Genomic DNA, 18,143 nt, shown 5'->3' on the forward strand with positions numbered 1-18,143 from the left:
CAGCCGGAGCAGAGCAGAGGCTCCAGAGGAAACTCTCCGAAAACAGAGCCATCATGGACTCACTGCTAATCCAGTCTTCACAGCCGCTCTAACACACACACACACACACACACACACACACACACACACACACACACACACACACACACACACACACAGTCCTGCTGCTTTAAACCCCTTCCCCTGGTCCTCACTGTCAATAGAAACTGCACCGCGATACAAATATTACTGTACAAATGCCGTCAGAAGTCATGAATGAATTATAACAACATGCATCAGTGTGTGGGGATTAGAGAAAATAAAGCTGAGGTCTTTGTGACATTTACCTTCCTTTTACTAGTTTAAAGGGATAGTTCAACATTTTGGCACATTGGCCCATTGCCGCAGAGCCGCGAGCTGCTCAGAGCAACGCTACGGAGGCTAATGGGATTTCTTGGTTTCCCTCCTCAAACTCAGAGAGAGTTGTTTTCGAGGCAAATGCAGAGACTGCTTGCCGAAAAAACTTTTTTGCAGTTTTGCATGAATTTACCTCTAAAACAACTCCGTCTCGTAACGTTCTGTTATTATCTCATAGCGTGGTGAATGTGCAGGTCACAACTTGTCCACCAGAGTGTTTTGGAGTTGTTGGATTGTGTATTTGATGAGTTTGATGAGGGAAACCAAGAAATCCCTTGAGCCTCCGTAGCGTAGCTCTGAGCAGCTCACGGCTCTGCTCCGCCGTTCTAAAAATAGCTTGCACCGACAATTAAAGGTAACGAACCTACTCCTAAAACTATAGGGATTATGGCAATGGGCCAATTTGCCAAAATGTTGAACTATCCCTTTAACATTTGATCTAGATTAGGAAAGCAAATTATAAGAAAGTTGGTATTAACTCCATTTGATGTAGCAAGTTCCTCTGCACTGCAGTGAGTCATTCATAATTCATTTGAAAGCAATGTCAAGTTACGTGATGTGGTTTTTATTACAACTTGGTTAATAGAAGTAGTTTAAGATATTTGGGGAAACAGCACCAGTGTCTCTTAGGACACAAAATACAATCAAGCAATTTGTGAGCTAAACAATAAAAGTTTATCTAGGTTATTCTACTTCAATAAATTTCCTGTAATAATCCTTCATTACACAGAAAAAAACTGTGTGTGTGCAGAGTTACTGTGAGTATGTTGAGTCAAAATGTGAAACAAAACGTAAACTGTGATACATAATAGTTTCTTTCTCTGTCAGACTTCATGTTCCCAGATCTCTGATCACATCTGACCATTATTATTAATATGATGATGCAGACGGACACATCACGCTGCAAAAAAACATCAATTGTCCCTAAAGCTACATAAAACTCACAGAGCTGATCGTGTTTTTGTGCTTTGGTAAAAAGTATTAAAGGCAGAGGAACGTGTTAGTTTGTAGTTAGTACAAATGAGTTAATTAGTTAATTGATTTCAGGGGACATCAGCATCAGGATCACTTTATGTACAAATTGTACAATAAACACAGGACTTCAGCGACGTCAACAGTGATCAAATCAGAAACACTGCTTCATTTTAAAGTGTTAAATCGCCGGTTTACGAGACGTTCGTGTGGAGCAGCAATGGGAAGTTTGTACGTGCATCGTGCCGTAAGCACAAACCCCTGTGATGTCTTGTCCGTCATCTAACACACACGCACAAAACACACCACAACACAACACAAAGCTTTGTCTGTATTCATCCAAACCAGCTCCAGCCACACGCTCACAGTAGCTGGGGCTCAATCGATCCAAATTACCCACAGTTTGGCTGCTTGAGTTCCTTCAATGCCCAATCAATCCCCTGCAATTGACAGTTTTAACGTGCTCCACCGCACACCAGCTCCGTGTGTGTGTGTGTGTGTGTGTGTGTGTATACAGTATATATGTTTGTGTGCGTGCATGAAATAGAAAAATCTTAAGACAGCGTCGTTCCCAGTCTCATATTATACTGAGTGTAACAATCATACAGTAGCGTGACAAGAAATATGGAGGTAGTGTTTGTTTGTTGGTGCTGATCGATCGTGGGGGGAGGGGGATTAGCTGAAGTGATATCGGCTGTTGTTTTCAGGTTGTGGGGAATGGGATGGAGCCATTAGCTTGAGCTGATAGCAATCAGGCTTATAGGTTTTTGATAACATAATGATCATTTAACATCTGTCTGAGAAAACAGTCGTAGTATAGGTGGAGATTCAAAAGCTCCTAAGAAGCCATTGTGAACATTGAAATAAATGTGTCTCTTTAAGAGAGGGGGGAAAAAAACAGAGTTCACACCAGGGTTTGATTCACTCATCCACCAGGAGCTGTAACAAGTTAGTAATAGTAGGATTTCACATAGTAAAAGAGTGCCACATACTGAACTTTTTAATGGTGTGTCTAAAACTGCAGGTTGTCCTGAGGGACTGGAAAATGAAACAAAAAACTATAACTTTGTTTTTCCATTGGAAATTCATAACAGAAATTGAATAAATAAAGAACTCTTGAACTCTCTACTTTAATTTACTTTTTGTTTTGATATTGATTCATACGGAGTGTGATCTGTCCTGTAACACTGGAGACACTTAGTAGTTGAAGTAGTAGAAATTGTTTTAAAAAGCTAAATCATCTCCTAAATCACTGCAGTTTTTAGTGAACATTATTCAAACGTGTAAATACAGGATTTATTTGGGGACTGTTTTCAGTGGCGAATTTATACACTTAAGGCTCCCACCAGAGCATTTTGGAGTTGTAGGATTGTGTATTTGATGAGTTTGATGAGGGGAAACCAAGAAATCCCATGAGCCTCCGTAGTGTAGCTCTGAGCAGCTAGCGGCTCTGCTCCGCTGTACTAAAAATAGCTTGCACCGACAATTAAAGGTAACGAACCTACTGCTAAAACTATAGGGTTTATGGCAAAGGCCAATTTGCCAAAATGTTGAACTATCTCTTTAACAGCAACAATGGAGGTCATACTATACGGGAATTACATGTAGATGCATCAGGGTTTTTGCTATGCAGAAAATACCAAGAGTAACACTTGACTTCATGAGGTTTGTTGACATCATAATGTTTTTCTGGTGATGCTGCATGATTTCAGTGTTAGCAATGTTAGATTTTCAGAAGTATTATTTGATAATTAACTTAATTTAAAGAGATAAAATATTGTGACAGAGGCTTTTGGACACTTCTTATGACCTGATCGTTTTTTTTAGTGAGGGGCAGTGCAGTGATTTACACGTGTGACTCTCGTACTCACCGATGGTGTTGAAGCAGTGGATGTTGAGGCTCGCGGGGTTTCGGTCTCCTATGTGGATCTCCTCCAGCACGTGGTCTGAGCCGTTGGCCAGGATGACCTGCACCGCCACCATGCTGGGCTCGTACAGACACGGCTGCCGGGGGAAATGGTACTTGGCCGAGAGCCCTTTGCCCGTCATGTGGTGGAGCAGCTCGTAGGTTTTGACGGGGCCGAAAGACGGAGTGGTGACCTGGAGGGACACAGGAAAGAAAGAACAATATATCACACGTCTTCTTGATTATCAGAGCTACTGTATAACCTGCAGGATGGACTGGATTGATGGGGAGCAGGGAGCAGGAGAAGAGAAACGATACATGCAGAACATCATCACAACACAACACAACATCCAGAGACGCCTCGTGCATTACGGAGCAAATGCATCCACACAAGAGGACAGATTAATACAAGAATATCCGGTCCTTCCATCTCTATATTCATGCAATTCACCACGTCCAATCAGCAGCCAGGATGCAGCACTTCAGTGTGGAGTGGGACCGAGGGTTGGCTGATAAACCACCACCACCACCACCACCACCACCCCTCCTCCCCTTCATTAACTCTGTGGGGTAAAGAGGAGCCCATTTAAGAAATGTCCTAAATCAGCCCAGTTAGATGGAAATGGGCTGGATGCTCAGTCAAACCCGGCTGAATAAAAACAACCTCTAATGAATAGAAACACAAGTGCCTGCTGGGTAAAAACCTGCCAGTCGCCAGCCTTTTTAAAGGGGCTTTTACCTTTTCAGAGACAGGAAATTGCATTACCTTTGAGAGATGTAGAGAAGAAAGCAGGGGGAGGAGGAGGAGGAGGTGATAGTGTTATTTTTTTTTCTTCTAAAAATTAACATCTCGTTACTTAGACAAACCTTGTTCACACTTGGTGGCATTCAGGTTTTTTATTTTATTTTTTTCCCCACTTGACGGTGGCACCTGTCAGCTCTTGTTAAGGAGACTGGCTCGGGCCACACAATGAAACACAACTCACTATATATATATATATATACACACACACACACACACAAGTGTCAAATACGTGAATATTCGCACACACGCGACTGTAAATCCACACAAGATAAATAACGATCATCACAAAAGTTTGATGGGGAGTTGAGTGACAGCATTGATTAGTTCAAAACATCGGGATGTTTACAAGCTGTTCACACCCTCTAAAACACTTAGCACCTGCAGGCGCTCGCACACCGACACACAGACGACAGCATTTTTCCACCTAAAACTGAGTCTAACTCTGAAAGAAGTGACAGGAGGAGAAGAGCGGAGGGAGAAAACGAGTGGGAAACATCGTGTAGGTCTGTATGAAGGAACAACAAGAAGCAGTGGTGGAAAAAAAAACAAAACAGAGCCTGTAAACAACAGACTGTGCGAGCTAATTAAGCTAATTGAATATGACGAAGGATGTGATATGCAAGTGGAAAACGCGCAGGCATGATCGCAGCGTTGAGTGGTGTCAGTTGTACGCTGAGCTGAGAGCATCGCCCCTGTGAGTCGGGTGAGAAATGTGCGAGGCGTCCTCACGACTTGTCATGGGCTCAGTGTGTGTGTGTGTGTGTGTGTGTGTGTGTGTGTGAGGATGAAGAATTGGTTTGACATACTACCGGAGACGAGTTTCACTGTGCACACTTCTCAAACGGTGAAAACTGTTGAGCTGAAATCAAACACTCGGTAAAACTGTGAGTTTTTATCATAAAGCATGAAACCGTTTCAACAGAGCTGAGGCTGTTTACACCGAAACATCTGGATCTGACTCTTCTTTTACCCTGTTTACTTCTTATTCAACTGGCCTAATCATTAAATCTTTCTTATTAATATCATTCTTGGATGGCTTCTCAGGTTAACGGATCTAATATTGGAAATATTATCTTTTTTTTGTGTTACTATCATACGCACTACTACTACGTTATACATGTGGAAGCCCAACTAGGGAGCAGCTATAAACTAATCTGTGTCACGCTTTGTATTGGAACTACGTTAAACTGCATTGTTTGTTAAAAAAAAAAAAAAGAAAAGAAAGAAAAAGAAAAGAAAAGAAGAAAAAAACATAAATAAAATATACCTGTGCTTTATTCTGTGATTAACGTAGATATATTTTGAATTTCCGCTGGGCTCTACAAATAAACCTGCCTGTCGCTCTACCATTGAGCTCCACTGTCGTCCAAACACTAATAAAAACCCATTAACAAGCCACAGTCTCACACCGAGTGTCCAATTAATGTGGGAACTGTAGTTTATTCTGAGTTGATCTCGTACAGACAGCGACCTGCCGCCATAAATACTCACCGGTTCTACAAAAACGTGCATCAGCAGCAGTCGTAGTGATGCAAGACGTGTTTTTAACAGATATTTTCAATCAGACAAACTTGATCCTACATGTCACACGATGCAACTTAGCAATAAAGTCCTCGTTTTCCAAACTGCACCTCGCTTGTTTATCTAGATTTGTAATTTTAGCCGCATGTAACATGATAAAAGACGTGTTCTGTCGGATTAAATCATCACAGGCGCCTTTATCAACAGACACACTGAATAAACTCCCTGTCAGACCACAGCGGTGTCTCTCGTGCCCTTAAAAAAAAGGAGGTCAAACAAACATTTGTTGCTGCGCTGTAACGCCGCCGCGCCCTCGCGGGTGCCCGTCACGCCACCGGCGCGCCTGCAAATTTATTGAGCCACTTTTGAATGTGTCAGAGCAGTCGGTGTCGATAAAGCTTGGCCGTAATGTTTGCCACCCCATCACAACGGAGATTTACCTCCCTGACAGACACATCCTGCTTCAAGGTCCTGTCTTGTCGCTTTCGTATATCCCCACCACACCCCTCCCCCAGCCCCACCACCCACATACTGGAGACACAGAGACAGGACGGGGGCTTCAAACTGCTTATTATCACCAATTTGACACAGTGGACAGTTAGAGCCTGACACCGGTGCCCACACAAAGCCCCTTCGCCCTTCCATCCATTGTTGTCCTGTTTCGCAGCGCAAGCCCATAACACCTCAAGAGTAAATAAGAGAAGAAGAGGGATGTAACCTTGACTTCTCTGTCAGTCTCCCTTTCTTTTTCTTTTTTTTTTTTCTTTCTCCTTCCTTTGGCTTTGGCTCCCGTTCTCCGCCCTGGACAGGAAGGAGGGGAGGTGACAATGAGGGTAGGAAGTTGATTGAGAGGCTCTATTATGCATCAACTTAAAGGAAGCTCCTGTGATGGATGACACAGACACCAGTCACCTTCAGAGCCCGGACGCCACGCTCCCAGCATCCTCTCTGGCAAATGACCTGAAAATCCCGCTGACATATTCAAAAAAAAAAAAAAAAAAAAAGGGGGGGGGTGGAGGGTGAGGGGGGGGCCTTAAACCGGAGGAGCCGGGCAGCCTTGTGCCGTGTGCATAAGAGGGCCAATTTAAAACAGAAAAGGGGGTGCGGGGAGCGCAGAGATGTATGGGCATATATTGAAAATCCATTTCTGTTTCTGAGGCGCCGTGTGCCTCCAACGCCAGGGACAGGATTTCATTATGTTCTGCAAGAGTTGTGAGGATTAAGGTGAGGGACATGTGTTTGACTTTAGGGCCTTAATTGTTCCCTTCAGTCAGAAGATGACAATTAATTGAGGGGCGTCACAAAAGACCTTGACAGCAAATTGAATTAAATAAATGTTACTACAGCCGTCTAAAACTACTTCAATGTAACAAGAAGTCTCTCCAGTGCATATAGACAGAGGTTAGTTCATTTACGCTAATTTGTCAGTAAATTAGGTATTCTGAAATGATTAATTTTGAAATTTTCCATTAAAGCATATTAGCAATAATAGAGGACTGTTATTCAGAAACAGTAGTGTCCTTCACGTAGCTCTGCAAGTGTTGTTATCAAACTGCCAACAGTTTCTTTGTATTAGCAAAACGTTCAGTGGGAATGGAGCTGAAACCAACTATTATTGTCTTTATCAAAGTATCTGCTGATTGTTTTTTTCAAGTATTCAGTCATTTGGTCTATACAATGTTAAAATAGGGAAAAAATGCTCAATATCTCACTGTTTGTAACCCAAGGACATTCAAGTTACTATCAGAGAAGATTGAAAACCTGGAGCTTCTTTTCACCAAAAAACAATGATAGATGATCTCATCATTGGAAACCTATCACCTGATCACTTATCTCAGCTTGAGCTAACTAAATGCAAACAGTAGATAAAATATGTAATTTCAGACATCAGGACATTTAAATTCAACCACCAGCTCATAAAAACTTCTAGTATACTTCTGCATTCGTTATCCTCCTTATTGTTCACAAAATCACCACCTTTGTACAGAGTTAAACTTTCCTGGTAAATGATAAACCACACTTTCACCTCCTCTTTCTGCAACTATACATTTCCATACTCTAATACACAGTCATTAAGAACAAAAACATCTTGTCATCTTAAGACAAGTCAAAAAACCTGTCACCGTGTTGTAATACACGTTAATTGAAGTGATCGAATCTAAAGCTGTCATGTATCATTTTACTTTATTTGAATTTTATAGAAAAAAAATGCACAAATTATCACTTATTAGAGACTTTGAAAGATTTATATCGACTTAATATTGACTTAAGGTGAAGGATACACACTCACAAAGTTACTGAAGCCAGTTAATAAGAGAGAAATGCTGCAACAGCTGCATTAAAACACAAAATGCTTCCAGCGGCTGTGGAGGCCACAGCAGCGCTGCATGTTTCCGTGTGGGCATTTATTCCTGTTTAAGAGGCCGATGTGTGCGGTTTGAGTGGCAGCGGGAGGTTTGCAGGCCAGGGGCTGCTATATTCGTGGCGCTCGGGGTCCTTCTGCTGATTCATAATTAGACGTGAACCCAGAGCGCCCACTACGGGGGAGGTCAGAGGGGTGAGGAGGGAAGACGAGGGAGGCGGAGGGAGGGGGCGAGCTGGCGCCCGCCTGATGGACACCAAATGAACAAATTATGATGGCCCCCTCTGGGCGTGATGGGGTCAAACACCCTGCGCCCCGCCGCTGACAGTTCAATTTCCCCCCAACGCAGCCCCATTCGCTGACTGCTAATTATGAATGAAAAGTTATCAGCCTCAGCCACCCCGACGCACACACGGACAGCGGTCGGAAGAGGTTTGGGGTGCGGGCTGGGAGGGAGGGGGGGCTGGGATTTAAGAGGCATTTGTGAGAGATCCTAATGTCAAAATGTTATTAGAGAGAGCGGTAGCATGCAGAAACTGGGGAGGAGGAGGAGGAGACAGAAGAGGAGGTGGGTCAAAGACAGTGACCAGGGTTAATCTAAATGCCTTTGATAACCATGCAGTAATTCTCTAAAAGGGCCAGAGCGCTCAGCTGAGACAGACTCGCTGCCTCTGTGGGCAGATTGCTGAGAAATAGAAATGACACTGGGGCCAGTGTGTGTGTGTGTGTACGTTTAAGTGCATATGTGTGTGTGTGTGGAGGGAGAGCTGGTATGTAAGTGTGTGCACGCACAGGGGAGGGGCACGTGTGAATAAAGGTGAGGTTATTTACCCTTGTCTATGAATCCCGATGCCCATCATGTATTTATGCATAGAACTGACTCTCAATCAGATGTTGATGTGCAAAAAGTTCCCTGTTTCTAATCTGCATTTCTATTCTCTATTACTCCCCGGCCTTCACCTGAGGAGGAGAGAGGGACTAGCAGGACCTGCGCTGCATAAACGCTGGCCTGAGAGCAGCTGTCAATCACGCTGACTGGCAGGCGGGCGGGCGGGCGGGCGGGCAAGGAGGACTGACGGACAGACTGAGAATGTAGAGTAACTCGCCACCGGGGGGAAAGCAGGAGAAGCTGCTCACACTCTTCAGGCTTTAACGCTCATTTACATGCAGCCACATAAACTGTAATAAACAGCCGACTCAGTCACTTTTAAAGCATCTTTAACGAAAAACTCTAAGTTGTTTTTAACATTAACATTCATTTAGCCTGTTGAATTTTTACCCACTCCTTTCTCCGAAACTCTTCCGCTGCTGATAGATGGATGTTGTTGCTCCAGCCTAATGCTGAGATTAGTTCACTGGCTGCTGCTGTAGCTTCTTATTAACCATTCAGACAACATGAGAGTGGTTTCAATCTCCTCGTCCAACTCTCTGTATTTTGCAAGACATCAAACCACTACTACTATATTGTTAATATCTACTCATACAGTGGTCGCTAAAACTATTAGAAACATGATTTCATTTCATAATGTTCATGAAATATGCAGATGGTTGCAGTGAGAACAATAAGATGAAGTGAGTCCTATACTGTTTTTTATCGAATTCTAACTTTAATATTTGGTATGTCCACCATTTCTCTGACATAATGTCAATATATCTTCTGAAACACTAATGTTATTCCATCATGTCTTCTGCTGCTCAAGCCAATTGTTTTCCTTTGAATGTATAATAGATCTGTCTAGTTTATTTTCCAACTCGCCCCAAATTTGCTTGATGGGGTTGCTTGATGAGGTCCAGATTTTGTGAATAATTTGTCTTCTTCTGTGAAGGAACATGATTGTGTGACATTGGCAGTGAAACAGGTCTAGCTTGTTTGTTTTGTTTTTTTGTAAGGAAAATTACCTAAATCTTCTTGTAATGGCTCTATTCTATGTTTATAGAGCAAAATGATGATTAATGGCCATTCAAACAAAAACAACTGAAACCTTTTTAATGTGTTCTCATCATTTTTGGCCACCACTGTATATTGTTCAGAAAAGAAAAAGCCCTCAGAGATCAATGAGTGATTTGCACCACATGGATAAAATCAATCGGCTTGACGAACTAAAAAGACAAAGAACAAGAAATGAACATCTCTGTGCTGAATTAACATGATTAGGACGACACAGAACGCAACACAAAAGTCAAGTCAATCAATATCATACATTGAATTATTTCTAACTTTTTTACAACTAATGAACGATAAAATGTTCTATGCTTCGTTTATTATACACTGCTCTATTATTTGATATTTCTCTGACAAGGGCGATGCTGCTTGACTGTTAAAGGTTCTAATGAATGAATGAGTGCATATTTTCGTTCTTTGGCTTTTGCTGTTATCTTTAAGTCAATTTTCTTGACTTGAAACATAGAGATTGAAAAGTCAGATCTAAAAAAAAAAGATCATTACTCCCAGTACAAGCACAGTTAGATATTTTTAGACAAGTCAAAGAGCGACTGAGAGCTAAATAATTGTTTGATGCCTTCAATGTAAATAGAAAATCTTTGAGTTTTGAAAAGATCTCAGGAAAGAATAAGTAATTTATAGTCGGTTTAGTTTTCTGACATTAACGATTAATCTTCAAATTAATCCTTAATAAAGCAAATTTATATTTTCTGTGTAATTCAGCGACAGCAAAACACTTAAATTTCAAAATAAAAGCACCAGAGTGACGATATTCTCATTACGATTCTTCTGATTTAACAGCAGCAGCAGTGGCACAGACCACAGACAGGGAAACACACAAAATAGATACAGCAACAGCAGAAAGAATGGTCTGGACATTTCCCTCCCTGGGGGGGGAGAGGAGGGAGGGAAAGGGGGGAGTGAAGACGAGACAAGATATAAAATACACCGAACGTGCAGAGCAGCTCACACAAGTGAGGAGAGAAAGGAGCCGTCACACTAGGAAAGGTCAACCATCAGATATACACAACACGGAGACACAAGGGACGCAACATCTGACAGAGAGAGATGGAAGGTGACAGAGAGGAGGAGAGAGAGATAAGAGAGAGAGAGGGTGGACTTATAGATGAGACACAGAAATAGAGTTCAAGGGTGTGGAAGAGCAAAAGACAGCGACGAGGGGTGAGAAAGACAGACTATAAGAGATACAGGAAACAGGCAGAGCGGTTGCAGCGTCCTGACTGGCTATAAATATAAGAAGGCAGAAAAGGTCAATAGTTGGCGTCTGGAGCTAGAAATGTTCCACCAGGGAGAGAGGCTCATTTCACCATCTCATATACTGCTCTGCCTGTTCTGTCAGTGTCAGGCAGAGAGGAACAATTGACTCTCGACACACGTTGACGAAGGAAATGTCATCCCCCCCCCCGTGTGTGTGTGTGTGTGTGTTTCTAATGCAGACACACACATACAGAGACAAGCATGCACGCACGCAAGTGGTATATGTACTAACCTGCATGGCGGTGGAGACGTTGGAGAGAGACAGGCCCTCCAGGTCGGACAGCAGGCTGGAAGACAGGACGACGGACTTTGACGTGTTCGTGGGTGCAGAGGAAACTGGAGGAACCAAGAAGAAAAGAACAACAACTCAAAAAAAGAAGAAGAGGGCGACAGCGACTGTGAGAGGAGAGGTGCTGTGACGCTGCCACTAGTGGGCGCCAGAGACAAGAATGATCAAATCCTACGTCAGCAGCTTTAAATCTGTTGAAACTATTTTTTTTGTTCCTTCTTTCTTGATTTATCTATTTTTTTTAATTTTGCAAAAAAAAAGAAGCTGAAAACACAACGACGAGCACATTATCACCTTATAAAGATAGGCTAGGAAACTTCTCTGACACAGCACAGTGAAGGGGCAGACTTATATTATAAGATTCAATATTTTCAGTGTTAATTTAATTCATTAAAGAATAAACAAGATTTGTGAAACTGCCTTTGGATTGTATCGTAGGTCATATCTAATTCTAAATATCTCATTCATAAATACAAGCATACTGTATGTACTGTGTCTGTGCTGCAGAAAAACACAAGAGATTAGTAAACACTGTTATTAAGAGAAGGTTTTTGAGATAACCTTGTTGTGAAACGGCGCTGTATGAATAGAATTGGCTTGACTAGATTTACACCTGGCTGAAAACAAAGTACTGTTGTTATTATTGCCGATTTAAAAAATTATCAACGTCTTACAAATATTTGACCGTGAGGCATAAATCTCTTTAATCAAGCCGCCATTAGATCAAAGCTGTTTTGAATTCACTGGGTATTTTTTTTCGTTTAATGAAGCATGTGATCTTATTTAGACGTGCAATTTATCAGAAACAGAAAGAGGCACAGAAGTTGTGGTTTGGCTCTCTTCATACGGAGGTATTGATTATCATTATTATTAGATGATACAAGTTTCTAATTGATGATGATAACGAAGACCAGAGCTGAGTGGTGCTGAAAATGCTCAAATAATTGACTATCTTTATAGGAACAGCAGGTAAATGACAAGTGCATGATGGGAACCAGTTGCTTCCAGTGGCAAATCCACAAAGAATTATTACCTTAGGTTTAAAATTACAACTTGTTTATTTTGATAAATGTTGTAAAAATGTGTAATTTACAGTGTCAAAGTGCAGCTAAACTCACAGTCATCTAGATCCAGTAGAGAGACTTCCTTCTTGGACTTAACCTCCACCTGAAAAAAACAAACACAACAACATGATGAGACGTGACAGAAATAAAAACCGAATCTTGAAAACGTCTCAGTTTTCATCGACAATTTCCTGTCTCTCAGCATCCCAAACGCAGCTGCTCTGCATTTTACATGTGACATTTTTTTTTAAACTACTGGTCATGCACAGTGTCGTGTCACAACAAGCGATGTACGCCACCTTGTGCGACTGAGCCGGGGGGCTTGTCAGGTGTTTGACTTGTGGGAATTGCAACACACGCCTCTATAACTCTCACACACACACACACACACACACCGCAACAGGCCCCCAATAAAAATACATTTAAACATACGAGCGCTTTTATCACCCTTTCTCCACACCCTCCTAACCAACCGCGGCTCCACTCACATCACATAAAGAACCATAAAATCCCACTCTGCATACGATGGGAGAGGAGGAGGGAAAAAAACAAAACAACAGAAACAACAACAGCAACAGGACTGACGACGAGGGAGTGAGGAATGAGAGTGAAAACAAACAATAAAGTTAGAGGCCGTATCTTATCAGATCTTCTCTGATTGATGCTTGGTGGCGGTAATAGAGACGGAAACCTTGTTAGTAAATGGAGGTCTGAAAGAGCAAGAGACAGAGAGAGGGAGGGAGAGAGAGAGAGGGAAAGAAAGATGCATAATTCATAGGCCATGCCCAAATGACAAACTGTATGAAATGAGAATTTCATAGTGCAGAAAAGGAAAAGGGAGGGCGAGAAATAATGTGATGAGCAGAACAGGTAAGAAAAAGAGGGCGAGGGGTGAAACGGAGGCGAATGAAAGAAAGAAGAAAAAAAAGAAATAAAGGAGGCAAAATTATATCCCACACAGGATGAATTGTGATTTTGACGATTCCATGATCCTGTTTTTTTTTGCTTTTTTACAATGATCACATCCTGCGCTGGTGCAAACAAACACAACCTACACTACACACCACTGTGTCCTGAATGTATGTGTTTCCATAGCTTTGGTTAAGTACTAGTAAATCCCAAGCAACACCTTTTGTTTTGTTTTTAGTACCAGATAATGAACTAATAAATGCATGAAGTCTGTTGTCATGGCTACAAAGGTCTATAGTAAGAGCTGTCAGTCTAGTTTTTTTCTATGTAGAAGCTGAAATTACCAGCATAAAGATATAGAGACTCTTTCAGCATTCGTATTAAAACAAACAATTTCATCCATTTCTATGCCTTTTCTTTCATACTTATCTTCTCTATTTGTCTAACAGCATGATGTAATCTCATGTCATGAGGAATAACGTCTGTTCTACCACTTCCAATCTAATGCACATAGAGATACAGTATATTTGCTTGTTTTATTGTTCAAATTATGCATTGTGCTTGAGTGTTATTACGCTCCACTCTCTAATCAAGCCAGACATCAAAACAAACTTACAAATACAACTCCCACAAGCACACATACACACACTCTTCTTAAAGTGGGGTTGTTTTCTTTATGTTCAAAGTTTATTTTAAAAGGATGTTTTGATCTATAAGTCACAGGCAGAAGACAACATCCAACCTGCTTTTCACCTTGTCACACGCAGATTTTCAAAGTTAGAAACATTTCTGCTGCTCAGTCAAACCATCTGTTCATCCTAATTCCCGTTTAAACTCCTACATAATTATAATGTCACCTTGGGTTTGGACTTGACGTCACTCTTCTTCTTCTGTACCGCGGGGGCGTCTGAGTCTGAGTCGTCTTCGGAGTCTGTCTCCGAGGCGGAGGAGCTTTCGGACGACGAGCTGCTGGCGTGGGCCACGGGTCCGTTACCGTTTTCATCAGAGTCACTGAAACACAGCAGGAGACTGGGATTAATACATTTAATTAAATACATGTGAATAAAAACACAGTACAGTCCATTTGTTTTGCTTTTTAAATATTAGTTTCACCACGACATTTACATAAAACGTGTTCCGCTTCCATTTATATAATTTGACGAATTTTACAGGAACCACTGGTCAAAGCAAACTTGGTGCTATTTCTTTCCTTCGACGGCCTGAGCCACGGTGCACTCACAACAAACAAAGATCAATCTGTTTTTGTTTGTGAAGTTAATTCAATGTTGCATTCGCTCAAAAAGATTTTTCCCATCTTTCTCCTCTCTCTTTCACTCGCTCTGTCCCTCTTCAATTTGTCCCGATAATGAGTGTTTACTCCGCCTGCCTGGGATTTTCAGCCGTTAAATTAATGAGGGGAATTGTGACGGTAACTGGCTTTTTAACTTGGGCGATGATGAAAAGCCAGTATTAATTTGGCCTACAGATTTCATTTGCTGCGAACAGGAAAAAGTGATATAAATCACTGTGGGCCTGATTAGGCCCCTGCCTGAAATGACTGGGCCATAATGAGGGCATTATGCTGTGTTTGTTGTGGAAGCGCTGGGGTGAACTGCTCTAATTACTGTGTGTATGTGTGTGTGTGCATGTTTGTGTGTGTTTGAGCACTGGGGTGAGTTGCTCTAATTATACTCTCTAATGAAGAGAACAGGGTCAGCCGGCGGCCTGTCACACAGCAGAGTCAGGTACGCGCTGTGTGAGTTTGTGTGTCCGTGAGCAAATGAAGTAGAGTGCATAAGAAAGTAAATTTGCCAGTGTGTAAGAGAGTGTGCGTGAGCATATTCAGCAGTAATGACTTAAATCTCATTCATTGGTAACACCAGGCTGCTAAATGACCAATCAAAAGTCATTATCCATTAGCCATGTAAATGTGGGTTACGCTACTGGAGGAAAATTCTCCTTGATTAGCTTGTTAATGGAACTCACACTAACGATATTCTAGCAGCTCCGCCTCGGTGTGTGTGTGTGTGTGTGTGTGTGTGTGTGAGTGAGCGAGAGAGAGAGAGACAGTGGAAAGAGGAAGTGTGTATACAGTGAACTAGAATAGGTGTGTGTCAGAGCCAAACACAGATATGGATCAGATATTTGATTGTGGATGTGATTTCAGATTTCATTCAAACAGATCTTTTCTGTGTTGAACTTATACTTTTGATGGTTATTAATTATTTCCAATATTGTAAATAAAAGCACAGGCCTGAACATATGGAATAAACCTCATGTGTTTGTCCAAGTGTGCATCTTATTATTTTAGCTGTATTAAAGGGATAGTTCAACATTTTGGCAAATTGGCCCATTGCCATAATCCCTATAGTCATAGCAGTAGGTTTGTTACCTTTAATTGTCAGTGCAAGCTATTTTTAGAACGGCGGAGCAGAGCCGTTACGCTACGGAGGCTAATGGTATTTCTTGGTTTCCCTCATCAAACTCATCAAATACACAATCCAACAACTCCAAAACGCTCTGGTGGACAAGTTGTGACCTGCAGATTCACCACGCTGAGATAATAACACAACGTTACGAGACAGAGTTGTTTTAGAGGGAAATTCATGCAAAACCGCTGATGCACGTTCCCGTCGGGGGCAGTTTTTCGGCAAGCAGTCTCTGCATTTACCTCTAGCTCTGAGCAGCTTGCCGCTCTGCTCCACCGTTCTAAAAATAGCTTGCACTGACAATTAAACGAACCTACTCCTAAGACTGCATGGATTATGGCAATGGGACAATTTGCTAAAATGTTGAACTATCCCTTTAACTATTACTTGTCCTGGTTGAAGTCCGTTTTTTTTTTTTTTTTAATGTGAGAAAGTGACTGAGAAAAACTTTGAGTTTGTGTTTGTCAGTTTAAATAAATCCATGCAGGTCTGAAGTGGATGCAGTGAAAATGTTTGTGGGTTTTAGAGAAGAAAGGATCAAAGTGAACAGAAGGAGGCAGCGCGCCGGCAGGTGGGCTGTCATATAGATTATAAAAATGGCTGAAGTTTTTGAACAGATGGAGGTCGAGCTTATTGATGCAGCAAAGCACTGATCGCATTTGTTGTTGCCTACACCGAGTCCGGCGCTCCTCGCAGACACACACCTGTCTAATTAGCTGCGGCAGAGACAGAAAAGGAGAAGGAAACAGGAAACATCTGGACTCGCCAAATTCACAGGGAAGAAAAATGATGCTTTCAAGAGTCTAACAGACTGGAGGGATTTACAATACCTGTCAGCAGCAGTGGCAGTCGGCTTGTTCTTCTTCTTCTGCTGCTGTGCCGTCGTCTTGGTCTTTTTCTTCTTCTTCTGCTCTCCTTCAGATTCACTGGAGCTCTCTTCAGATCCACTCGAACTCTTTCCAGAATCAGTGGAGGTCTTTTCTGACTCTTCACTGCTTTCGTCCTCACTCTCGCTTCCCGAATCTGGACAGACGTTCATATTAACATTAAAGATCTCCCTAATATTTTCAGGAAATTCAACTGTTTTGATCTACATATTTTCAGTGGTACCAACTCAGTGTATTTACAGTCTGTATTGAACTTTAAAACTGCAAACAAGTGTGATCTAAGCATGTGATCTAATGTGATATGTAATCACATTACCACTATACATGGCAAGGACCAAGCAGGTATAGAAACAAATGCCAATTAAAAGAGGAGCTGCCACTTTACTAGGTAAAAAATGTTTGAACATTTATAAGATAAGACTACACTTTATTGTCAGATCACTCTGAAATTTGTCTTGCGTCCCATGACGTCCAAGGTTTCACACAAATAATAACAAAATACCAAAAACATACATAAGCAAATGTTACCCTCAAAGGTCACATTTAAAGAAAAACACAAACTACCTCCTAACTCCATTCACAACATAAATCCAACATTACAATGTTGTTTCTTATTTCTTTTCTTCTACTCAATGTCCTAATATCTGCATTAAGTAAAAATAAAAGTTTCGTCTCTTATTGGAATTAGAGTCAAAATGGTTTAGGTTGTTTTCCTTAAGGAGGAGTAATATGCATTACAATGAACTGAATTACATGGTGGAAAATAACATTTAAATAGACTAAAACTAAAAACTATAATGGGACACAAACCTTCACTGCTGCTGCTGCTGTCTTCGCTGCCGCTGCTTTCAGAGCCTTCCTCTTCTTTCTCATCTTCATCGTCTGAGTAGAACTTGTCATCAGACTTGGCTTTTTTGGCCTTCCCCAGTATTGGCGCCCACTCTTTCACCTGAACAGATGAGGTGGGGGGAGGAGAGGAGAGGAGAGGTGAAATAACAACATTTAAGATTAATTGATGAATTGTCTGTGAAGAAAACAAATCAACCAACTTATGGAGCCAGTTCGAAGTTACACATCCAGTGTTTGACGAGTCTTTAACAACAACAGTTAGCTGCATAAATCTGCATTATACTTAAACAAGGAATAAACTCCTGTTGACACAACTGTTTGTGTTCCCTCTTATTGTTGTTTATTGTTTTATTAGGATCCCCATTAGCTGCCATAAAGTAACAACAATAAAGCTTCAGCCGGCTCTGAGAGAAAATAATAGGATCGATAGTATCAGTCACAGAAAAACAAAAGCCTTTTAATTTGTGTAATTTTTTTGTTTCTTAACTTATAACAAGGCACAAGAAAGTTGTTGTGTTTGAGTTGAGGTGTGTA

General features: G+C 41.5%; 1 protein-coding gene across 4 annotated transcripts in view; it reads right to left on the reverse strand.

Annotated features, from left to right (window-relative positions):
• ap3b1a (adaptor related protein complex 3 subunit beta 1a) overlaps positions 1-18,143 on the reverse strand; it is a 56,506-nt gene that overhangs the window by 12,270 nt on the left and 26,093 nt on the right. For all 4 annotated transcript variants that reach the window (XR_015037270.1, XR_015037269.1, XM_085793126.1 and 1 more), the window contains exons 18-23: positions 17,571-17,709; positions 16,704-16,896; positions 14,302-14,455; positions 12,590-12,638; positions 11,415-11,518; positions 3,240-3,468 (exon numbers count right to left, since the gene is read on the reverse strand). Coding sequence is in view for 2 of the 4 variants with exons in the window: in XM_085793126.1 (XP_085649252.1) it covers positions 3,240-3,468; positions 11,415-11,518; positions 12,590-12,638; positions 14,302-14,455; positions 16,704-16,896; positions 17,571-17,709 (868 nt within the window). In the remaining 2 variants the exon portion in view is untranslated. The remainder of the gene's footprint in view (positions 1-3,239; positions 3,469-11,414; positions 11,519-12,589; positions 12,639-14,301; positions 14,456-16,703; positions 16,897-17,570; positions 17,710-18,143) is intronic.

Source organism: Trachurus japonicus, chromosome 12 (assembly GCF_045865225.1).
Source record: "Trachurus japonicus isolate A0001 chromosome 12, Traja_1.0".
Classification (NCBI taxonomy): Eukaryota; Metazoa; Chordata; class Actinopteri; order Carangiformes; family Carangidae; genus Trachurus; species Trachurus japonicus.